The sequence below is a fragment of the Gracilinanus agilis genome, chromosome 1 (genome assembly GCF_016433145.1).
Source record: "Gracilinanus agilis isolate LMUSP501 chromosome 1, AgileGrace, whole genome shotgun sequence".
Lineage (NCBI taxonomy): Eukaryota > Metazoa > Chordata > Mammalia > Didelphimorphia > Didelphidae > Gracilinanus > Gracilinanus agilis.
In genome coordinates this window covers 452,883,381-452,906,021 of record NC_058130.1, presented here as the reverse complement: position 1 = coordinate 452,906,021, position 22,641 = coordinate 452,883,381, and the positions used below count along the sequence as shown (strand labels likewise).

General features: G+C 35.5%; 1 protein-coding gene across 1 annotated transcript in view; it reads left to right on the top strand.

Moving 5' to 3' along the window:
• Positions 1-22,641, top strand: part of CDH18 (cadherin 18) — a 434,071-nt gene that overhangs the window by 390,633 nt on the left and 20,797 nt on the right. Inside the window, exon 10 of the mRNA XM_044657893.1 lies at positions 16,000-16,251. Within this exon, the coding sequence (XP_044513828.1) occupies positions 16,000-16,251 (252 nt within the window). The remainder of the gene's footprint in view (positions 1-15,999; positions 16,252-22,641) is intronic.

The following is a 22,641-nucleotide window of genomic DNA, read 5'->3' as shown; positions in this document are numbered from 1 at the left end:
TGAGGCTAGAACCTCCAGAAATGACAAGGGAAGAGAAAGAGAGTCAGCCTAACTTATCCATGTGACAATTCAAAGGGAAGTTGTCTGAGGTCTCATCAGAGCTTCTTCTACTCCAAGTTCAAAGTACCAAAAAAACTCCACAGGAAGTTACCATCATATTTAAAAGATCGCAGCTTCGTCACTTCCTATGTCCACCTCCAGTTTCACATGGACAAATGGCAGCCTCACCTTGTTTCAGACTGCCCAGGGGGCAGTCACTTGTTTTTGATTTGTCACTTACTATCCCATGTGGGTCACAGACCTCCCCCTCCCCACTTAATTCTAAGTTGGGTGGGGTGACATTATTCCTGTTGGCTAAAGTCTAAAGAATGAATAAGGGTGAGCTAATTCCATTTACACAATTCAATCTATCTGCCCCTAATATGTTTATAAGTAAATTGCAGTATTTGTCTCAAATCTTTTGTTTCACAAATTCTACATTTAATATTTCATATTCCAAGTATAGTGATGAGATTAGGGAGTTAAAATAAGGAGTAATAAAGTATGAGTATAGCTGTTTCGATTGCTGAACTCCATTAAGAAAAATTTTCCACTACTCCAAAATTTCAGACCAGAGCTTTCATCTCTGGAAAATTAGATCATCAGTGAAAAAAGAATGTGTATGTGCAAGGCATATTTCAAGTTAGATAAGAACTCTTCTTTGTCACATAAGAGGGTCTCCTCAATTCTTACAATTTTTTTTAGCTCCATTCTTTTCTCATCCTCTTTAAATACAGATTTCATTATAACCTTCTGTCACAAACTTTCACTATTTCCCACTACAATATCTAAACTTCTGACCTGCAAGGCCCTCTAAAATGAGAAGCATTCCAAATATAAGGGGGTGACAGTCCCACTGTACTTTGCCCTGGTCTTACTACATGTGAAATATCTTATCTATTTCTGAATTCCACAGAAACTATAGATTATCTTAAGGAGATCAAGCAGGATGGGGAAGGACCTCTCATTGGTGCCTTGAGGATTGGTTAGAGGAAATGGATATTTTAGTCTGGAGAAGAAAAAGCTCAAGGAGGACCTGATAATTGTATCTAAGTTAAGGAATGATTATCATGAGGAAGATCTTTGTTCTGTTTGGTCCCCAATGGCAGAACTAGGAGAAATATAATGTAAGAAAAAACAAAAACAAAAACAAAATCAACCCTTCCCAATAATTTAAACTGTATGTGGAGTGAGCTGTCCTGAAAGATTGTGAGCTCCCACTCATTTGAGGTTCATCCAGGGATGAATGAATGCTTCTCAGATGTGTTATGGTGATGATTCTTTCTTTGATGTGATTTAGACAAGATTCACTTTTACATACCTTTGGAAAGATGAATGAATTAATCTTCTCAAGCTTCTATATTCCACCCCAACCCCCCACCCCCGAGGCTATGCTTCCTCTTATCCTGCAATCAATCTGGACAATTGATCCTATCCACAGTGAGCCTATTGCCTTCTGTACTGCTGGCACATAGGTACATTTCCAATTCATTCTCCCTCCCCCATAATTAGAGTAATTTTAAGACCAACTATAGTGCTTCAAACATTATAGACACTTTACAATTGCTTATTGATTGATTTCTTGAAATTCTGAAAATTCTGCATTCAGGAATCATTTAGTTCTAGGTAAGCTACACAACTATATTTCCCAGTTTGCTATAAAACAAACGCTAGTTAGTTCAGCCTTTCCATTATTCTTTGAATAAATCATATCAATTTCTTTTTTCATGCCTATTCCCCAGAATGTACTCCTTCCTCCTCTCTTTTCCCAAATCAAATCCTGCTCAGTTAGTTAAGAACTTACAAAGTGCTTAACATTTTCCAGGCACTGTGCTAAAAACTGAAAATAATAAAGAAAATGGGGNCTTCACTCTAAAAATTATTTTGCATTTACTTTGCATATATTTTATATTGACTTATCTCTATATATGTAGTTTTTCTAGTTTAATGTAACCTTCTTGAGGGCAGAGACTTCTTTATTTTTGTCTTTTTTACTCCCAGTGTTTAGCAGAATGCCTGGCATATTGTAGGGGCTAAATAAATGCCTGCTGGATGGATTTTAACTGAACTACTAATAGCCCATCATTCACATTTGTTCCAATACATTCACACCACTCAGTAACTAATCTGTCTTAAAAATCCTATTTTAGGAATTACAACCCACTGCATTTCTTATTAGTCCCATTTTTGTCTACTATCTAATTCCTTGGTTATATAGAATGCCACTGATATGTACCCATAATCCTACACTGAAAGAACTGAAAGAAAATCTTGTTTGCTATCTGATGAATATACACACATATATTTATATACACATATATGTATATATGTCTCTCTTCATACATACACACACACACACATCAATTGGCTCCAGGCCATACTTGGCTTTGATATCAACCCTGTCATCTGACTGCTTGCCATTGCCACATAACTTCTCCCCTCATCACTTTCTCAATCAAATTTGTAGTATATCCTCAGATAGAGGATATACTCTATCTTTCCCTTCCAAAGCCACCTTACCTTTATAAAAATGACTGGAAGGTCTTTGAGGGAAGTGTTTTCTTTTGTCTATCTGTATCTGTAGAACTAAGCACAGTGACTAGTAAGTGATAAACACTGAATAAATTCCTTTTTTCTCCTTTCATTTATTCATTAATTCATAAACTTTCCTCTTCTTTTCCATAAAGAAAGTCAACTCCCAGTCAGTCACTGAATGCATAATTAGTGAATGACTCATGGAGAAAGACAGTTCAATCAGTTCACATTTCTCAAAAATATCACGAGACATTGCAAATTTTTTTTTGCTATAAACCTGCTTACTCTGCTTACTCTACCAGGACTATCCTGGTCCACTGTGCTTATAATTTTGTAAAATGGAGGGTGGGTGAGCCATGAGATGAACTTAAAGTGACTATCCTGGCTCTTTCTATCCAAGTGCTCACAAAAAAAATGTTCTATAATAGAATCTAGAATTTTGATAGGAGTTCAAATCAAGTTTAGCCTTTTTTACTTTAAGATTTGATACACTAGCATGTCTACAGCAGTGGTGGTCTGCCTATTAATCATTACTTTACAAATATTACCCACAGAATCTCAACTTTTTTACCCTGGCCCCAAATTCTTTCAGAACCCTGATATTAATAGCTGTAGAAGACGAATAAAACTAATTCAGGAAAACCTAAGTTCACCATTACTGTGTGGCAGACTTGGCCACTTCATCAGCTGCTCCAGCAAATCTCTTCTGGAGATGGAATTTTCCGTATTTAGCCCACATTTAATGTTTGAGAATGACTTATTGGATTGAAATTATTGGGCAAATAGTGGGGATCAGTGTTCTTATTGTCACCAAGTATTTTTGACTAAGGAAACCTGAAGAATACTTTAGAATTTGGAAAGCTAAAATTTGGGTCAAATTGTTCTTAATGAGAATCACCTCTGAAGGGCTTTCTACCAAGCATTAATAGACGATAGAACTATTGATTTCTGTCTGATAGTAGATATCGTTTATATCACTTGTAGCACCTCATAATTCAAACCCCAAACTATTTTTCAGTTCAATACTTATGGGACCTTGAGTGCCTGACCACAGTGACTAGCTTATTAACAATAATTAGCTACTCTTGTCCTTTTTTTTTTTTAATTTTCCTTATTAGGAAACAAACAAACAAAGTAAAATAAAAGTTCTGCCTTTTTGTCTTCTATTATTGTGTCTAATTCAGTGATTTTTCTAATCTTCTTCTTGATCATTTTCTCTCTACTCCACCCCCCAAAATAACTTTGGAACAAATTCCTTTTCCTTAGTATTCACTGCAAGTCTCAGCTTGCTCTGTTCTTTTTTGTGTATTTGACACTACTCTCTTGGGGCTATTCTATTCTTTTGTATTCATCATCAGGTACCTGCTTTTGGTTTTGTACCTGTATTTTTAAAACTTATGGGGTTCATGCATTCCCTGGGTATTCCACATCAGTCTCTTTAATCACTTTCCCTATTCTTTTTTTGATGGAATCATATGTGTTTCTGTCACCATTATTTTTGATTTTCAGAACTTTACATCCTTCCTCAATTGCCATTCCCTGTAGAACTTCAGTCCTATGGGACTATTATTTCCACTCTGAAATCTTTGAAATGCAGGAGAGCCTCTGCATACCTTTCCTTTGCTTGTCTGTCATCATGTCCTGGTTGATTGGTTTCTAGTCCTCTATGGTACGTCAAAACTCATATATTTTCATTATTCAAATTCCCCATATCTCTGTGTTCTTTTTTATTTTATCCAGTAAGAATTATTGGCCATATTTTAATTACCTTGATTTGGAGAAGGATAGCATAACAGAATTACTGAATTTCAGAGCTGAAAAAGTGTTCAATGGACAGCTCATTCGAACTATAACTGAACTCTACATCGTGACAATAACCATCTATCTTTAATAGGAAGACCTCCAGTGACAGGAAAAGTATGACTACCTGATGTGGCCAATTCAATTCTGGGCAATCCTAATTATAAAAAAGGTTTTTTCATAGACAGAACAAAATCTTTCATAGAACAAAAAGCCTTTCTCAAGTTTCCACCAGTATTTCTAGTTCTGTTTTCTGAGTTCAAATAGAATAAATATAAGACCCCTTCCACATTATAGTTCCTTTAAAATAACTATTTTTCATTATTTTTCATCCAGCCAATTATTTCATTTCTTCTAACTGTTCTCTCTATGGCATGGTATCTAGCCCTCTCACAATCTTGATCTCCAGAGCTTCCAAAACTTAATCTCATATTCCAGGTGTGATTTCTTCATAACAGAGTTCAGTAATATTATCATTCTTATTCTTGATACAATGCTTCTATTAATATAACCTTAAGATTTAGCTAACTTTTTTACCACCATGTAATACTATTGACTAATAGTAAGTATAATTCACTTAAATTACTTAATAATTTTCACTCAGATTATAATGTAGATAAGTATTCCCTATCCTATAATTAAATATTTTTTCTAATACTGAATATACTATTGACCAATATTTAATTTTCAATTCACTAAAATGTTTAGGTTATTTTCAATTAAACTGAAGTTTAGCCAGTGCTCCCTATCTTGTTCTTGATCATTTCATTTTGAAATCTTGAGTACAGGACTTTATTTTTAACTTTTTAATTTCATTGAATTATATAAAGTACATTATGATAGTTATTCTAGTCTCTGGCTCCACTCCCTATCCAATTGTGAAATGGTCATCCTGAGGAAACAGTGGGTTCACTACCACTACCAATTTTCAAGATGAGGTTCTACGACTCTGCTTCACACACTTTATATTAAAAAATCTTGTTTTAATATTTATTGGTTATGATGAACTCTTAAGTTGCTTTTTTCTAATTAGTTCTTTAATTCTAGCTTCCTTATTGATATCCATTTTTGTGTATCTTTTAAGTAATCAAACAAAAAGAAAGATGATGAGTTTCATATCATATACCTTATCAGTTTCTCTTCTTGATATCTTCTAAGTTTGATTATATAATCTTATACCTTGTTATTAAAGGTTTCCTTTATTAGGACTTTAGAAAGTGAGGAAGGTAGGCCAGTTAGGTAGCTCAGTGGATAGAGAGCCAGACCTAGAAACAGAAGTACCTGGGTTCAAATCTAGCCTCACATACTTTCTAACTATATGACCCTGGGTAAGTCACTTAATCCCAATGGCCTAGCTCTTACCACCCTTCTACCTTGGAACCAATACTTAGTATTTATGCTAAAGCATAATATAATTTTAAAAAAAAAAGTGAGGAAGCTCCTTCTGCCATGACAGATCATTACCTGTTCTACAAATACTAGATTTAAATTTCCCCAGGATTATAAAAGTGAGTTTTGAACTTGGATCTTTGTGACTCCAAGACCAGTTCTTAATATATTTCTCAAACCAATACACAATGCTTTTTCTTTCATTTCCATCAGTTTCAAAAGTATTTCCTAACATATAGTGCTTTCATCATTTCCTTCATTATATCAATATCAACTGGTCTAAGATAACATATTTTATTATTATTTTCTACCTCAATTTAATTTCTATTTTGTACAAGCCACATCCAAAGGTTTTTTCCCAATTTCATTCATGTTTGACTGTTTTCATTATTATCCTATAAAAAACCAACTTTAATAGAACCCAGTTGCCTAGATTATATTTTTTCTAGAAATAAAATTATCTCAGAGAGATCTCATTTATTAATTGCACATACATGCTTTATTATTCTGTTTGTACACAATGATCAGTCTCTTGTCACTGGACAAGAATCCTCTACTTCTTATTGTTATACTCATAGGATTTCTCTTTAGTATAGATTCTCTGACCTATAATAATGTTAATTTTTTATCCATTCCAGTGGTTTCTCTAGTGCATAAATTCTCTAACATTTGTCAAGCAAAGAATGTTGTGTGAAAGCTTTTTGCTTCTTTTCTTTTAAAAAATATATTGAGTCCACTCTTAACAGTCACAACGACATCTAACTGAGGTGAAGTATTTGTCTTATCTCAGGTCTTCCTGCCCTGAGATGGGTCTTCCTGATGCAGATCTATCTGATCTTCACAATAGAACCAGTCTTAGGAATTATGTGGGGTGGGTCAGTCATTTTCTAGTTGTACCAATGGGGCAAAGGACTATGATCTTTTCTTTCTGAATTGTGTATTAAATCTTCCACACATAAAAAAAGTTTTTTTGGGGGTGAGGAGGGAAGGAGGGGAATAAAATGTTTTTTTTTGGTTAATAAAACAAAAAAGCAAAATAGCAATTAAGTAATTCTGTATTGTTTGTCATCTATTATCACATATTTTCATCTGTCCTTTCTTGATTTCTTTCATATCACCAGTAAAGCAAAAAAAAAAAGTCCTATTTGTAATGCTCCATAGAATTTATTAAAAACCTTCAGATCATAATGAACTATTCTATTCTTGACACTCATAGAGGATCATGCTTCCCTTTTATATGAGCCCTCTGATACTTATTCTTGCTTTCATTTCTAATAGGAGTACTTTAAAAAATTGGAGGTCATGTATGAGAGCCTTATCTCTTTAGATGCCTTCCCTTTTCTTTTACAGCAGAATAATTTTCTAACTTGATTGTCAGAATTTAATTCTTAAGAGTCTCTAATCCCTTTTGAGCCAATTTTTCTTTTAGAATATCGGGTCATGAGATTCTACTTATGTCTCTGAGTCATTGAAATCTATTTAATTTTAATATATAGTAGTATATTCCAGAAGTTTTAATAATAATAAAGATAGCTATACTTTGAGGTTTGTGAAACTATATATATATATATATATATATATATATATATATCACATACATACATAGGAAACCTTATTTTATTATCCCAACAATTCTAGAAGTTAGGTGCTATTATAATTCTCATTTTAGGGGGCAGCTGGGTAGCTCAGTGGATTGAGAGCCAGGCCTAGAGACAGGAGGTCCTAGGTTCAAATCTGATCTCAGATACTTCCCAGCTGTGTGACCCTGGGCAAGTCACTTGACCCCCATTGCCTACCCTTACCACTCTTCTGCCTTGGAGCCAATACACAGTACTGACTCCAACACAGAAGGTAAGGGTTAAAAAAAAAAAAAACAATCCTCATTTTATAGGTGAAGAAACAATGCTTGAGACTTTCCTAGAAACATATGGTTAATAAGTTCTGGTCAGATTTGAACTCAGATCTTTCTGGCTCCAAGTCAAATGCTATCTCTAGTAGGTCAAGCTGTTTCACAACTTCAAATTCTACAAATCCCATTATCTCCTAAGATTATGATTGATCTACCCAATTTTCTCTTGTGAAATAATTCCTCAACACCTCATTTACTGTTCTTCTTTTTCCTATGTCATGCCCTTAATCCTCTATATTCTTTGGCTTAATATTTCTTATGTGAGTATTTTTCTTCCTCCCTTTCAATTTCCATATTAAAGCTGTCTTGATTTACATTAACACATCCAACATTCTTTTCTTTTTTTATGAGATGGACACCATTGCCTGCCAGGAATTTATTGGTGTAATAGTTAAATACATGATCCAAAAAAGCAAATATTGATCTCTGGCATTATTTTTATAGGCAGCTGTTCATTATCTATATCCTATAATCATAGATTTAGAGTTTAAATGGTTCACAGAAGCCATCTAGTCTAACTAAGCCCACTAATTTTACAGATGAGGAAACCAAGGTCCAAGGAGATAAAGGAGTTTTTCTGGTTAATAAATGTTTGTGGTGGCATCTGAATCCATTTTCTCTGACTCCAGAGGAAATGTATCAAATGTCATCCAGTTTCTTCTATATTCCCAAATTCTGACAGGAAGAAAAGTTGAGCATTCTTTTTCTGTACACTAAAACCCTTTAATTTTCAATCCAGACCTTAGTGATTAGAGATACACTTCAGTCTCCTTCTCTCCTCTTTGATCTGACAATACTTGTTCTAAGGTAAATCAACAGAAATGAGTAATAGTCACTGGCTTCATAAGTCTTAGGAGCCTCACAGATACATATGCAAGAAGCTAGGTAGTACACTTCCTAATAAGCCATGTCAGATTTTTTTATCTATCTATCTATCTATCTATCTATCTATCTATCTATCTATCTATCTATCTCTATCTGTCTATCTATCTGTCCATCTATCTATCTGTCTATCTCCACTAACTTTAAGTAGAGAGATGCCCCCAAATGGGCAAGATCCTTCCTTTATGGAAGAGGTTTCCTCATTCCTTCTAATACCTGAGAGTCTAATGCCTGAGAATGCAGTGTTCTGGGGCTTACAGGAAACTACTTATTGTTCTGAAATTACAAATATGTTCTTTATAAGAAAAGGCTAATAGTTATACAGCATTCCTTCCAGGTCAATTTTCCCAACTTCCATTCACAATGATGGATCAGACCTCCAGAGAACAGCTAATTACTATTAATCTCAGGGTCCTAGGGATGATCCTGAAGTACTGAGTTTCATTTACAGGTCCCTCATTGATGTTCTTCCCGTTGATTATCAACCAGTATTATCACTTGGCTTTTAAAAAGGTATTTACTAAAATTGTATTGTAAATACAGTTGGTATAAAACATTTCTCCCAAGCAGAGGACATGCTCCTTTATTAAGCACAAAGATTCTTGGAAGAGAAGACAGAAAATGTGAGTATTGTACAATGGCAATAAAGTCCACATGGCAATGGGTAAATTCACAAGTCTCAGTTACTGAAATTCATTTGCTGAGTTTATCACCAGCATTCTTTCTCTGTCAAGGTTCAAACTTCTAAAATCTGCTTCCTTCCTTAGTGGATTTATCTTTCCTATCCATCTGTGCCTGTATCGTGTTGATTAGTGCTATCATTGTCTACTCCCCATCACACTCTCATCCTCACATGCCACCCCTTCCCCCCACTTTCTTCCTGTATGGGCAGAAGGTTCTGCTCTTCAATTGGAACTCTTGAAGACTTCAGGAAACTGAATAATTTTTGAAATCTTCCATGCTAGCTAAAGCCCCTATAGGTGTGGTTAGTTTGCTTACCGATCAGTCATTTTTTCTTTAACCCAATAAAAATTTCGTTCATTCTTGATAAAAGGACATAAGCTATAAACAATCTTTTTTGCACATCCTTAAAATCTAATTATTCCTAATGAAGATTGTTTGCTTCCTTGTTTCCTTATAATGTTTTTCCTTGTTTCCTCATTTCTTCCTCTTATGTCAATAGCAAAGAAAGTCTCAATACAACACTTACAGGTAGATGGTCTTCAGTGGTACCAGGGCCATTTCAGGTCACAGACAGATTTCCACTGGTACCTGAGAAGGAAGGGTAATGATCCATGTAGCTATTAGCACCCATGGACACATAAGATAAAACAGGCCTCTGACCCTAGGGTCCCTGGTTATCCCAGCATGAATAATAGAGCAAATTATCTGACTTCTGAAGTCTGAGAAAATAAATCATAAGAGGTTATGATTATGCAGAGGGAGAAAAGAGAGTGATGACCACCCCTCCACCCCAACCTAAAACTTTTTCATGATCATTTGTGCACCTGAGATGTTTTCCAAATTTCCTGAACTGTTATCCTATATGTGGCATAATTTGTTTGACCTGGCTTCTCCAGACCTAAGTGGGTCAGTCTAATGACTTATAAGCTTCAGACCCAGCTCTAATGTTGCCTTAAATAGCCCAGTTACTGATGAGCATCCTTGGGAAATAATTAGGGATGGCTTTTTCCCAGGGGCTAGCTGGCTGCTGCCACATCTAATATCTTGCCACTCAAAGTTGCTCTCTTTATAAGATGTGTGATGTTTTCCTTACTCTGCCACAACACCAGTGATGCTGGTGTTCCTTGACACATGAATCACTGGAAAGAGCATCTGGAGTCACGGAAATAGGTATAAGTTCTACCTGTGACTGACAATCCCCATGTGATGTGCATCAATTCACTTAACTCTCCCAGGGCTTCACGTTCTTATTTTCTGTAAATAATGGGATTGCCCATCATGATGATCTTTAAAAGCGGATGCTCTTTACAAATCATCTTTATAGATTTACAGTAAGTTATTTTTAGTATTTTTATAGTAGATGATCTTTAAACGTCCCTTCCAGCACTAAATCTATAATCCTTTTGTTGAAGAGTAGAATGCATGTGTCCAACCAGCCATCTGCCTTCTTCACTTTTAATCTTTCTGCTTGTCTTCATGGATAACCTCTTTTGTGGTTGGTTCTTCCATGCCCTCTTTTCCTTTTCTCACTTTGGTAAATACTCACTCTCCATTATGTTACCCTGAGTCAACTCCTGCTTCTCTCTTCCACCTCTACCTTCACCTCCTACCTCCCAACTCCACAGCCATGCCACAATCTCTGTGTCACCAATATCTATAAATCAGTGCTTGAAGAAGCATCCCATTCCCATCCACCCCACCTCCCCCAGTTCAACTCCAAGTAGAGAATCCAGATTGTACATGTTTGGTGAGTGCTTCTAGGAGGAAGAAAAAACATTACACAGGTCAAATCAGCAGGTTATTTTAACCATTGTACTTGTACCATCACTTCTTGATCTCAAATGGAACTATTCTGTGGTTACTCTGAAAACTCCTGTAATTACTTCTGGAAACAGGCATTTTAACCTATACCTATTTTCTATGCCTCTGTGCTGCTGAAAAGGTTTCCTTAATTTGTTTCCTTCATTCTGTTCTGGCTTTCTGCTATTTCTGCTTTTCCAATTAAGTTTTAGAAATGAAGTACTAGTATGTCCAGCTAGGCAGCATCCTCTTTAAGCAATCATGAAACTTAATTCACAAACATACAGAGACCTTTGACATGAACATTCAAAAATTTCTGTGGTTCTGTGATTAGTGGTCAGGTTGTTGGGACTCTACTTTTCTGGGGGCTTTTCTAGAAGGCTGTTATTGAGTTGGCTTGTCTGCCTCCTTTGGACTCCTTTTTCCCCCTATGACAAACTCTCCAGGTATTAGCAATTAGCCAGGATACAAGGCAGTATTTGGTTTTTTTATATATAATATTTTATTAAATTTAGCACTCTATAAATATATCAAAGAACTAAACATTTTATCCTCTTCTCCAGTAAACCTTGTGAGACTGTTCGTTCTTTTCCAATTAAGTTGGCAGGCAAGATAAGACCTCTGAGCTGTGGAATTTGATGAGATTCTGAGGTTGGCAGGCTGAGATTAGAACATACAGGCTTAGATCCACTATGGCCTAAAGAAATAGTCTTTCTGAATATAATGTCATGAATGTAATGTGGATCTCTCTGACCTCAATAGTTACTATGTCAGTCTAAGGGAGTGACAAGATAATAAGACAGAACAAATACTCTGAAGAAAAGCTACAAAATAAGCCACTGAATGTTGAATAAAAATATTGGAATGTAGGGTCTTAAAAATATTGTGACCTTGGCAATGTAGTCTCTAAGTCCTCGGGTCACAGAAAACACAGTGTCAGAGAGGCAGCCTGGTTGTTGTTTAGTTTTTTCAGTAGTGTCTGACTCTTCCTGACACCATTTGGGGTTTTCATGGCAAAGAGACTGGAGTGATTTGCCATTTGCTTCTCTAGCTTATTTTGCAGATGAGGAAAATGAGGCAGTGTTAAATGACTGGCTCAGAGTCACACAGGTAGTAAGTGCCTGAGACTGGATTTGAACTACATTTTTCCTAACTCCAAGCTACAATACCTACTTACCTCTGGTACCATGGAAAGCTTGGTAGGAAGAAAAAGGAATTAGACTTGTTTTTGAGAGGACCTGAGTTTTAATTTTAGTTCTGCTACCTGTTGGACCTTGGAGAAATCACTTTACATTCCTTTGCCCACGTTTCCTCTGTCTTAAGAGAGGTTTGAACTAGATAACTTTGAGGTCTCTTCCAGTTCTAAATCTGCGTTCAATATGTGGTTAGGTGGTATAGTAGGTAGACCACTGGGCCTGGGGTCAAGAAGACCTGAGTTCTAATCCAGTCTAAAACACTATTCGCTTTTTTATTCCAGGCAACTCACAACCTGATTTTGTTTCCATTTTATGGGGCTGTTAAAGCACCTACTTCCCAGGATTGTTGTGAGGATCAAATGAAATAATATTTATAAAGAACTTAGCATAGTGCCTGGCAGAGGCATTATATGGTGCTATAGAAATGCTGCTGCTTCTTCTGGTTCTTGTTCTTTCTTCTTCTTCCTTCTTCTTCCTCCTCCCTATTACTATTATTAAGCTAGCCTAAACCTCAAGAAGAGGTCTGGATTCAAGTTCTGTCTCAGGTGTGAACTAATTGTGTGATCATGACCCCATTTTGGGTTTTCTTGGCAAAAATACCAGAGTGATTTGCCATTTCCTCATCTTAGTCATTTTTCAGATGAGGAAACTGAGGCAGAGAGAATTAAGTGATATGTGGATGATAGGTGTGTTTGTGAGTATGTCTAAATACTTAACCTACACAGGCAGGTAGAAAGTGTTTTTAAATTTACCTTTTTACTGAAAGACAGTGAATTTTAAAAATATTTAATTATTATTCTTATTAAAGCATGTTATATTCAGTTGTCAGACAGTCTCTTTCTGTCAGATTGTTTCTAGAAATGAGCAATGATGTAATTATCTCTATAGGCTTTAGCAGGACAGATGTGCCCTCCTTTGTGAAGAGCCCCAGAATGCCTCTGGGCAGCCTATTTGTCTATAGCTACCACAGGCAGATTTGTCCAATGCTTTGCTTCTTAGCACCAGGTCAGTTGAGTCCCTGACCTGTATTGAAAAAAATACTCCAAAGAGAAGGACATTAGGAAATGTGGATGGCAAAACAATAGCAACAGGAGAGTATATCAACTCTGTTTCTGAATTGTAAGAAAAGTAAAGAGTGTGTTTGAACCTTCTAGATCCCTTTCCTCTTTAGTTCCATATTATGCCTGACCCTTACTTTGGAGCTTATATAGCTAATTAATTTCCAGAATGCTGAGGGAGAAGAAGAATCACATTTGTCTGGGTTATATTTGTGTCTAAAGATTAACAAAGTGATCTCACAATGAACTGTGAGATAGTAAGGTTGAGTATTATCATCTCCAATTACATACAAATAAACTGAAGCTTAAAGAGATTAAGTGACCTAACCATGGCCACATAGCTAGTGAACTGTATATTAATTTATGGGATTATTAAATAGGGCCAGGCATACCCAGGTCTTGGGTACTCACTGGGAAAGACCAAGATGGAAAAAGAGAATAATTTGTCCATCATAGTTTTACAAAGCACAGAGATTGCAGGGGCAAATAGCACAGACATTATAGAGACAAAAAGTGGCTTGGTGGAGAAAGGCAGGTGGAGGAGAAAAGAACAAGGAAAAGAAGAATCTCTTCCATAACAGCCACAGATCAGAGTTGGGAGCATCCAAGCCACATGGATTGACCTTTAGGAGATGGAAGAATGCTGGGTAGAGTGGGTTAAACTTTGAAGTCTCATTTTTTAAGGTTTTGGTCGGAAATTAATTTTTATCTGTACCACCTTGAAATTAGTTCCTTAATATATCCACATCATTTTAAACTTAATGGCAACATTTGCTATTCTACTGGTCTTTCTGTAAATGACTGGAGTTCATTTGAGGTTTACAGTTCAGAAGACCAAAAGATCCTGACAACAAAGCCCAGGTAATTTCCCTTGATTTAACACATAGTCTCAAGATGTGAATTTTAGTTAATAGGTTATACAATTTACAAATTATGATCCTTTAATCCCTGTGGCAATCTGTAAGTGACTTCTAGGTTCCCCTTTGCAATCTTACTGCTATTGTCACATTATATTACTTATTTATAACTTTACTTTAATAAGTAGAAAGGAATCAGGGGGACCAAAAGAAGATACAATTTTAACACAGCTAGCAAATAAATCAAGAAGCCCCAGACAAGAAGCAAAAGTCCATTGATGTCACTTTCACAATGTACAACATAATAAGAGGAGGCAATTCTAATGATATAACAGTGGCTGTAATATAGATACCTCTCATCAATATTTTCTTGTAGTTTTTTTTTTTTTGGCTTAAAATTTCCACTTACCATGGTAGGGCAAAGCATTTCTAAGAAAAAAATTGTGCTGAAATGTCATGATACTGATCTGACTTCTCCATTAGGATAACAGCACAGAGCCAAGATGCATCAACATATTTCTCAGAGGAAGATAGCCCAGTGAATAGTATGCTGTACCTATAGTCAGGATGATAACAATAGAAAACATTTTTATAATGCCGATTATATGCCAGCCATTAAGCTAAATGTTTTACAATTATCATTTCATTTGATCCTTTACAGCAATCTGGGAGGTATTTCTACTATTTTTTACAAAGGAGAAAAATGAGGCAAAAAGCAGTAAAATGACTTTCCCAAAGAAAAAAAGCTAAAAGAAAAACCATCTGACTGATCTCTTTTTTTAAAACTTTAATCAAAGAAAAGAAACCAAAAACACCAGTTCCCTAGCTGAAATTAACTAGAGACTCCCTCCCTCCACTGAATCATCTCAGATTCAAAAGCCCCTCCCAGATGTAGGATTGGTCCTTATATAGACCAATCCTGTGCCTGGAAGGGGGGGGTGGCATCTCTCCTGCACATGATTGGTCCAGTTCAGGACCAATCCTATGCCAGAAAAAGAGGGCGTGGTCCCCCTAGCATCAATCCCATACCAGGAAGTAGAGGGGAGGGACCCCTGGGGCATTCTGGGGAATGTAGTTTCCCCAGCCACAACACTTCAAAACCCAATGCTAAGAGGTGTCTGAGGCCAAATTTGAGTTCAAGTATTTCTGACAGCAGACCTGGCACTAAACCCTACCTTCTAAATGTTCATCCATTCACAGCTTATGTAACCTTTCTTTGCCTCAGTTTTCTCATCTATAGAATGGATATCATATTTGTAGTATTTACATCATAGTATTATTATGAATCATAATCTACATAAAATGCTTTATCAGGTTAATTAGTTTTAGTTATTCTTCACTCCAGTTTTATAGAATTTGGAATTGAATGAACTAATCACAAATAATGATGATTTTCTCTCTCTCTCTCTCTCTCTCTCTCTCTCTCTCTCTCTCTCTCTCTCCCTGAGCCTTCTGAGAATGTGCAATAATGAACTCCTTTTGGACCAAATTGAAGTTTCATTAATATAGAGAACTCCTGATGGGGAAATTCCCTCCACTACTCCTACTCATCAGCACTTTTTCCACAGCTTCTAGCTGTAGAGAAGTGACTGAAGCACTAAGAAACTGCCCCTTTCCAGAAGTTGCAGGGTCAGTCTGCAGTCAGAAGTAGGACAGGTCAAGTCTATCTGCTCTGCAAAACTGATTTTCACCCTCAGAATTACCCCTACTTCTTTCTACCCTTTGTCCAATTTTAGTAAAACTTAAACAGGCCTTTCTCTGATTTGGGATTTTTATTTTTTATTAAGGGGAATGCATACCAGCTACCATTGTTTAATAAATACATTTTGTTTTGCTTATGTCTATCATAGATAACACAGCCAGCATTCTGACAAGGCGGAGGAGATTTAGTCGAACTATTCAGGATGTGTATTATCTCCCTATTATGATCTCTGATGGTGGAATCCCCTCTCTCAGCAGCAGCAGCACCCTCACCATCAGGGTATGTGCATGTGAGAGAGATGGGCGTGTGCGGACCTGCCATGCTGAAGCCTTCCTGTCCTCTGCTGGCTTAAGTACAGGAGCCTTAATTGCAATTCTTCTCTGTGTCCTCATTCTCTTGGGTAAGCCATTAAATGGCACATGAATGCCATTGGTTTTTTTTTTTCCTTGATTTACTTAAAACATTGCAGAAATGATTGGTATGGATGGAGGCTCTTCAGAAGTGACAGTAATCCAAAGTCCTTGCCAATAGGCCACCAAAATTAGGGAACAAAATGGCGGTAAGATAGAAACCACCAAAAGCCACTGTGCTCCGAAATCTCTGGTCTTCATATGCTACTGGATAGCTAGCACTACAAAATCACCACAAGCAGTTTGGGCATCATCTGATTTAATTATGTGAAAAACTTTAGAAGAGGAAAAAGTCAATGGAAAGCTTTTTGGAGACAAAAGAAATGACACAATGAAGATAGATCTATGTTATTTTAATTTTTTATATAATTATTATCTAATAATCTCTCTGGAAGAAACTAATATCCATTTAAAGAGACACTTAAAAAACTAAAAGGGAAGACAAGTGGCTTTGGAGAGATATTCTTCTATCAGTAGTTCAGTGCCCCAAAACCTTTGGTTAATAGTCTAATATCTTAACATAGCAAAATTGTAAAATGCTATGTATAACTGTCTTTCAGTTGGCACAAGAATAGTACTTTATATTTCAAAGAGATGTAAGTCTTTATCCCTCCCCTTTAAAAAAAAAGGACCATTATGGGAGCAGGTGGGTGGCCCATTGGATTAAGATCCAGGCCTAAAGATGGGAGATTCTTGGTTCAAATCTGACCTCAGACACTTCCTAGCCATTACTTCTTTTCTGCCTTGTAATGGACACACAGGACTGATTCTAAGATGGAAGGTAAGGGTTTTTTTTTTAATATAATGAAATGGATCAATGTAATTTAGGGAGCTTCTGAGGATTGTAGGGGAAAATAATCAAAATTACATTTTTATGGGAAAATTGTGATTGACTAAAATTGAGATAATAATTCTTTCTCTCTTATACTGGGGATGTAAGAAAGAATTCTAACTGGTGTTAGTAATTGAGTAAGCTGTAAGTACAAATTTTCCTAAAAATGATATTTTTCTGAACTGCTAATTTTTAGCTGTTTTTATCCCTCTGTACTTCAGGTTCTCTACCTAGCATTGCTGGAGTTTTACTACTTGTCTTTTTTTTCCCCCAAAGCCAAGAATTCCATTTTTTAAAACTTCTCCTCCTAAGGGAATTTATACTTGGAAGATGGCCAGCCTCAGGATACAATCACAATCACATATTGGAGGAAGAAATGGTCACTGACTGAGAGTTAACCACAGGCTCTCTAAGAGGAAAAATATATATGGCACACTTTTAAGTATAATTTGTATTATTAACATTTTCACCATAACTTTTTAAGTCTAGAATATTTTTAGAAAATCAAATCCAACCCAGGTTTTGAGTGTTTGCTGAATTCTGAGGTATAAATTCTTCCACTGAAAATTTAACAGTTAGCTCTTGGAAGCCTGGCAGAGCTGACTCCATCACATTCCTAGTACTGGATTTTTTTTTTCATGCGAAGCCTATAACATTATAGCCCATCATGGGATAAGAATATGGCAGGAGGAAAATTAAGTCATTATGACATATGCCTGTTTCTTCTATAGGATGATGAAAAATCATTGTTCTCATGGAATTTTCTTCTTCCTGCTGGGGCAACATATATGTGGCCTAAAAGAGAAGTAATTAAGTTTGGTGTTGGCATACTGAGTAAGTCAGTGAGAAAGATCAGGGGATACCTATCCACTAGATCTGGGTTCAAGAAGATCTTGGTTCAGATCTGATCTCAGATACTTACTAATTTTATAATCTTGGGCAAGTTATATAACCTTTGCCTGCCTCAGCTTCCTCACCTGTAAAATGGGAATAAAAACAGTACTTACCTTCCAGGGTTCTTGTGAATATAAAATGAAATATCATAAAGATTTTGTAATTCTTAAAGCACCATGACAATTCTTATTATATTATTATTATATGCCTTAGAAGCATTCTTTCTGTGCCTCATGGGGCAATGTGTATACACGAGAAATTTTCAGTTCTCTTCCATATATATTGGGTAGATTCACACAAGGAAGGAGAGAATCTGGAAGAGAAGTATCTCTACCTCATGTCATGAAAATATAAGGTCCTTAATCCAAATAGTAACTGATACTGAACATCCATGTTAGCTATTTATTTAATATTAAACAGAATTTCAAGGAGATAGGATGTATTGTAAAAAACTCTGGAGCTGAAATCAGAGAGTCCGAGTTCAAATCCTGCCTCTGTTATTACCTATGTAAACTTGGCCAGGCAAGTCACTGAACCCTTCTGGTTCCTCATCTATGAAATTATAGGACTAAATTAGATCATTTCCTAGTTGTTTTCCAGCTTTAATGCTGTTACTCTCTCTTTCAATGTCCTATGTACCCCAATGTATTCAGTTCCTTTCAATATTTTCATGAGGATTAAAATAAAATCCACTTAAGTCCTTATTGGAATAGTCAAAAAAGATTATATCCACAGAGAAATGAATGAAACAAACATTTAAAAAGCACTTATATTTCAGGAAATGTGTTAAGCACTGGACATTTTTTGGTCACCTTCCTTCTGTAACTCTACCTTCCTTAGAGATTTGCCCTCAAAGTTTCAAAGACTGGTTGATGACATTTGAATCTGGTTTCTTCATTTTTTTGCTTTTGCTTTTATTTGTTTGTTTTTCCTATGTTATCATCTGGAGAATACTGTAATGTATAGAAATAGTCAGCCATTTTCTGTAGGTGCAGAAAGCAGTTTGCCCCTGTAGAACTCAGAACCTGGCAAAGTAATCCTGGGCATGTACCAATATGACAGGAAAGGAGTATAAATTGGGTTGCACAGGTCCCTCAACCCCACTTTTTCTTCTTTCGGTTGGGAGGCAGGAGAGTGTTGGCTGTCTGGGCCCTGGGAGGAGGGAGATTGACATAGGCAGGCAGGGTTATTAACTACATTACTAACTATATCAATAATCTTAGTATTGATAGGCCATTGAACTTTATTTATCAAAAAAATCATCTTATTAAACCATCAAGAATCAATAACAACCTCTGACCCAGGGAGACTTCATAGTTCCCTGGGTTCAGCATCAAACAGATTCCATACTAATTTCAGAGTCAAGGGAAACTCTCAAAGTCCCTTGAATCTCTGCACCTAGGACATCTTTATATTTAAATATAAACATAACTTATTATACTTTTTAGGCAAGATTAATCAGGGTTCACCTACTTCCCTCTCTCCCATTTCCCAGTTTACCTTCCTGTCAAATTACCCAAATAAACCCAGTTAATCTTCAAGCCTCTAACAGTCTTATCCAAGAGTTTGACAACTTACCTTATTTGTAGGCAACATCCTTTAGATAATTGTAGTCAGATCATGATAAAAACTTAGCTGATCAAATTACATCTAAATCAAGCTGGTGTTAAACCCATAAAGTTTGCTAATGTCCCAGGAAGTCAAGACCTACTTCCTAGTTACCTCTAAGCCAACAGACAGCTAGGAGCTGTTATTAGGGTTTGAGGTCAGACTTGAGAATTCTAAATCCTTCAGGGAAGCTTTGCCAGGCTGGTGTGGGAAGCAAATCTCTGCTCCCATATCTTAGCTAAATGAAGTGTTTCTCTTAATTTCTAAATAATAAGACCTCAGCTCTTCCTGTGTCTTTTGTGTGTTCATAATGATACTAAACTTTAAAAGTAAATTTGAAATCTTTTCATATACATTTGGAGATCAATGATCTATGTTAATTCATTTTGTAAAAATGTTAAATTTGCTCTTTTGGAAAAAAAAGAAATAAAACTAAATTCTTTTCTAAATTTTATATTTTTGTCTCCTAATATCTTAATGCAAAAACCCATTTCTATTTTATTTTATTTTATTGGTGAAAAAAATGTTTTATCAGTTTGACTGAAAGTTCAAAAGTCAATTCTTGAGTGGAGTAGTCATAAGTACCAACATAATTACCATTCTTGCACATAAATATCAATTTTAGTGGTTATATAGTATTCTTATGTCCTATAAGTGATGAAAATGATGTTTTTCCCTTTTATTCTATTCTTTTTGACTTGTTTTAAGGCAGTTTTTCTCTCCTTTCAATTAAAAGAAAAAAAGAAATTAAAATAAAAATGTGGTAACAAATATGTATAGTTGAGTAAAACAAATTCCTGTATATGCTGGGCGAGTTAAAAAAAAAAAAGTATGTCTCATAACTTTCTCTGGAAGTCTGTTATGTCTTTGTCAGAAGTCACAGGTAGCAAGTCTCATCATTGAGCCTCTGTAATCATGGTGGGTCAGTATATTGATGAGAATGCTTAAATCTTTCAAAGTTGTTTGACTTTACAATTTGTTTGCTTTTTATTTTTATTTTTATTTTTCCCAGGTTATGTGTCAATACAGTTTTTAATAATCATTTTCTGACATTCAACAAGCAATGTTCTTTCCCTCTCTTCCACCCCTCACCCTACCCCAAAACAGCCCATAATATGATATAGGTTGTACATGTATTATCATAGAATACGTATTTCCATTTTATCATGTTGAGAAAGGAGACACATTGTTTAAACTAGAGAAAAATTCATGGAGAAAATGAAAATTGTATACTTCAATCTAACCAATTCAATTTAACTTATTTTGAATACTTATAGTGACTTAAGGCTTAAAAGTAGATAGTAGAGCAAATAATTCATTTTAATAAAGTCTTTCCCTATATTAAGCCCAAATCTACCTCTACATCTTCCACTCATTTATATTACATAATCTTGATCTCTAGACCCAAGGAAAAAATGATTTACTTATTTCAGCCTGGTAAATACTTGAAGAAAATTGTTATGCCATCACTTCTCTAGTATAAATACCATTAATTGCTTTACTGTTCGTTCTATAGTTATTTAGAATCCCATCACTATCCTGGTCAAATATTTACAGAAACAATATAACTTTGCCAATGTCCTTTGGAAAAATGTCATCAGAGGAATGGAGCTTAGATGTGCTCTGACGAAGGCAGAGTATAGCAAAAATATAACTTCTATTATTATAAATGTTGTGCTTCCATTAATAAATTATCCTTTCTGGGACTGAATTTACTTGTTTATTGTTGTTGTTGTTGTTTGTTTTGTTTTGTTTTTAAACCTTCACCTTCGGTCTTGAAGTCAATACTGTGTATTGGCTCCAAGGCAGAAGAGTGGTAAGGGTAGACAATGGGGGTCAAGTGACTTGCCCAGGGTCACACAACTAGGAAGTGTCTGAGACCAGATTTGAACCTAGGACCTCCCATATCTAGGCTTGGCTCTCAATCCACTGAGCTACCCAGCTTCCCCCTGAATTTACATGGTTTTTAAATGGTGCAACAAATTAGATTAGTTGAACTCATCAGACCCTTTCAGCTCTAAAATTCTTTAAGTATTTTATCTTAGGATATTATATTATATGGATTTTTAATACTTTATCAGATACCAGGGCAAAAAAAATAATTAATTTGGGTTAGAAATGTTTGATAATTTTTTTAAATCCTTTCATAAACAAAATGTAATTATTTGGGCCATCAAATAAATACCTTAACATTAGAAGTGTACAGATATCGAATTTGAAGGTAATTTATAAATTAACATCCAATTAAAACACTAGCTCATAAGGCCCAATCAATGTGTTTCTTTTGCTAGACCAGAAGGAAGCCATACTATTTCTGAGCAAAAGACATTTAATCAAGCAATAGAGCAAAATAAGCACAATGAGGATTCTTCCATTTATACTTATTCTGTATATACTTCCCTTACTTCCATAGGTAGGAGACATACAAAGAATATTTTTAACCAGAAAATAATTGTGAAAAGACACATATCTAAGGCCAAAGAACTCATATAAATGGGTTCTCATGGTAAAAAAAAAAAAAAAAAAAACATGTGGTTAGAGAACATACATGGTAAGGAGTAACTTGTACTTCAGTGCCACCTTGCTATATTGCTATGCTGCTCTTTACTGGGTACCTCTAATCTCTATTTAGGCATCTAGCATTATTGCTCTCTACTTCCATCTTCTGGTTTTCTTTTATAGAATAGTTTAATTTTTGAACTGCTCTGGCATCTCTCCATCTCAATTCTAGAAAGATCAAAGCCTCAGGCTATTTTAAGTAGTTTTCAATTCACAATCCAGCTAGAGTCCAATTAGGTAGCTCAGTTATTTTCAGTCATATCTAACTATTCTTCTGAAATTAAGTCTGGCTTTTTGTCTTTGTCCCTTTTCATTTAAGTTATTTCTTTCAAATAAAATTAGTCCTTTCAGAGCCCTAGTAGTCCCCAAGTAGGATCTTGCCAGCCACTAGATGCACTCCATCCTTCATCAGGTGCCTATTACCTATGCATTTTAAACCACAGCATATATATATATATATATATATATATATATATATATATATATA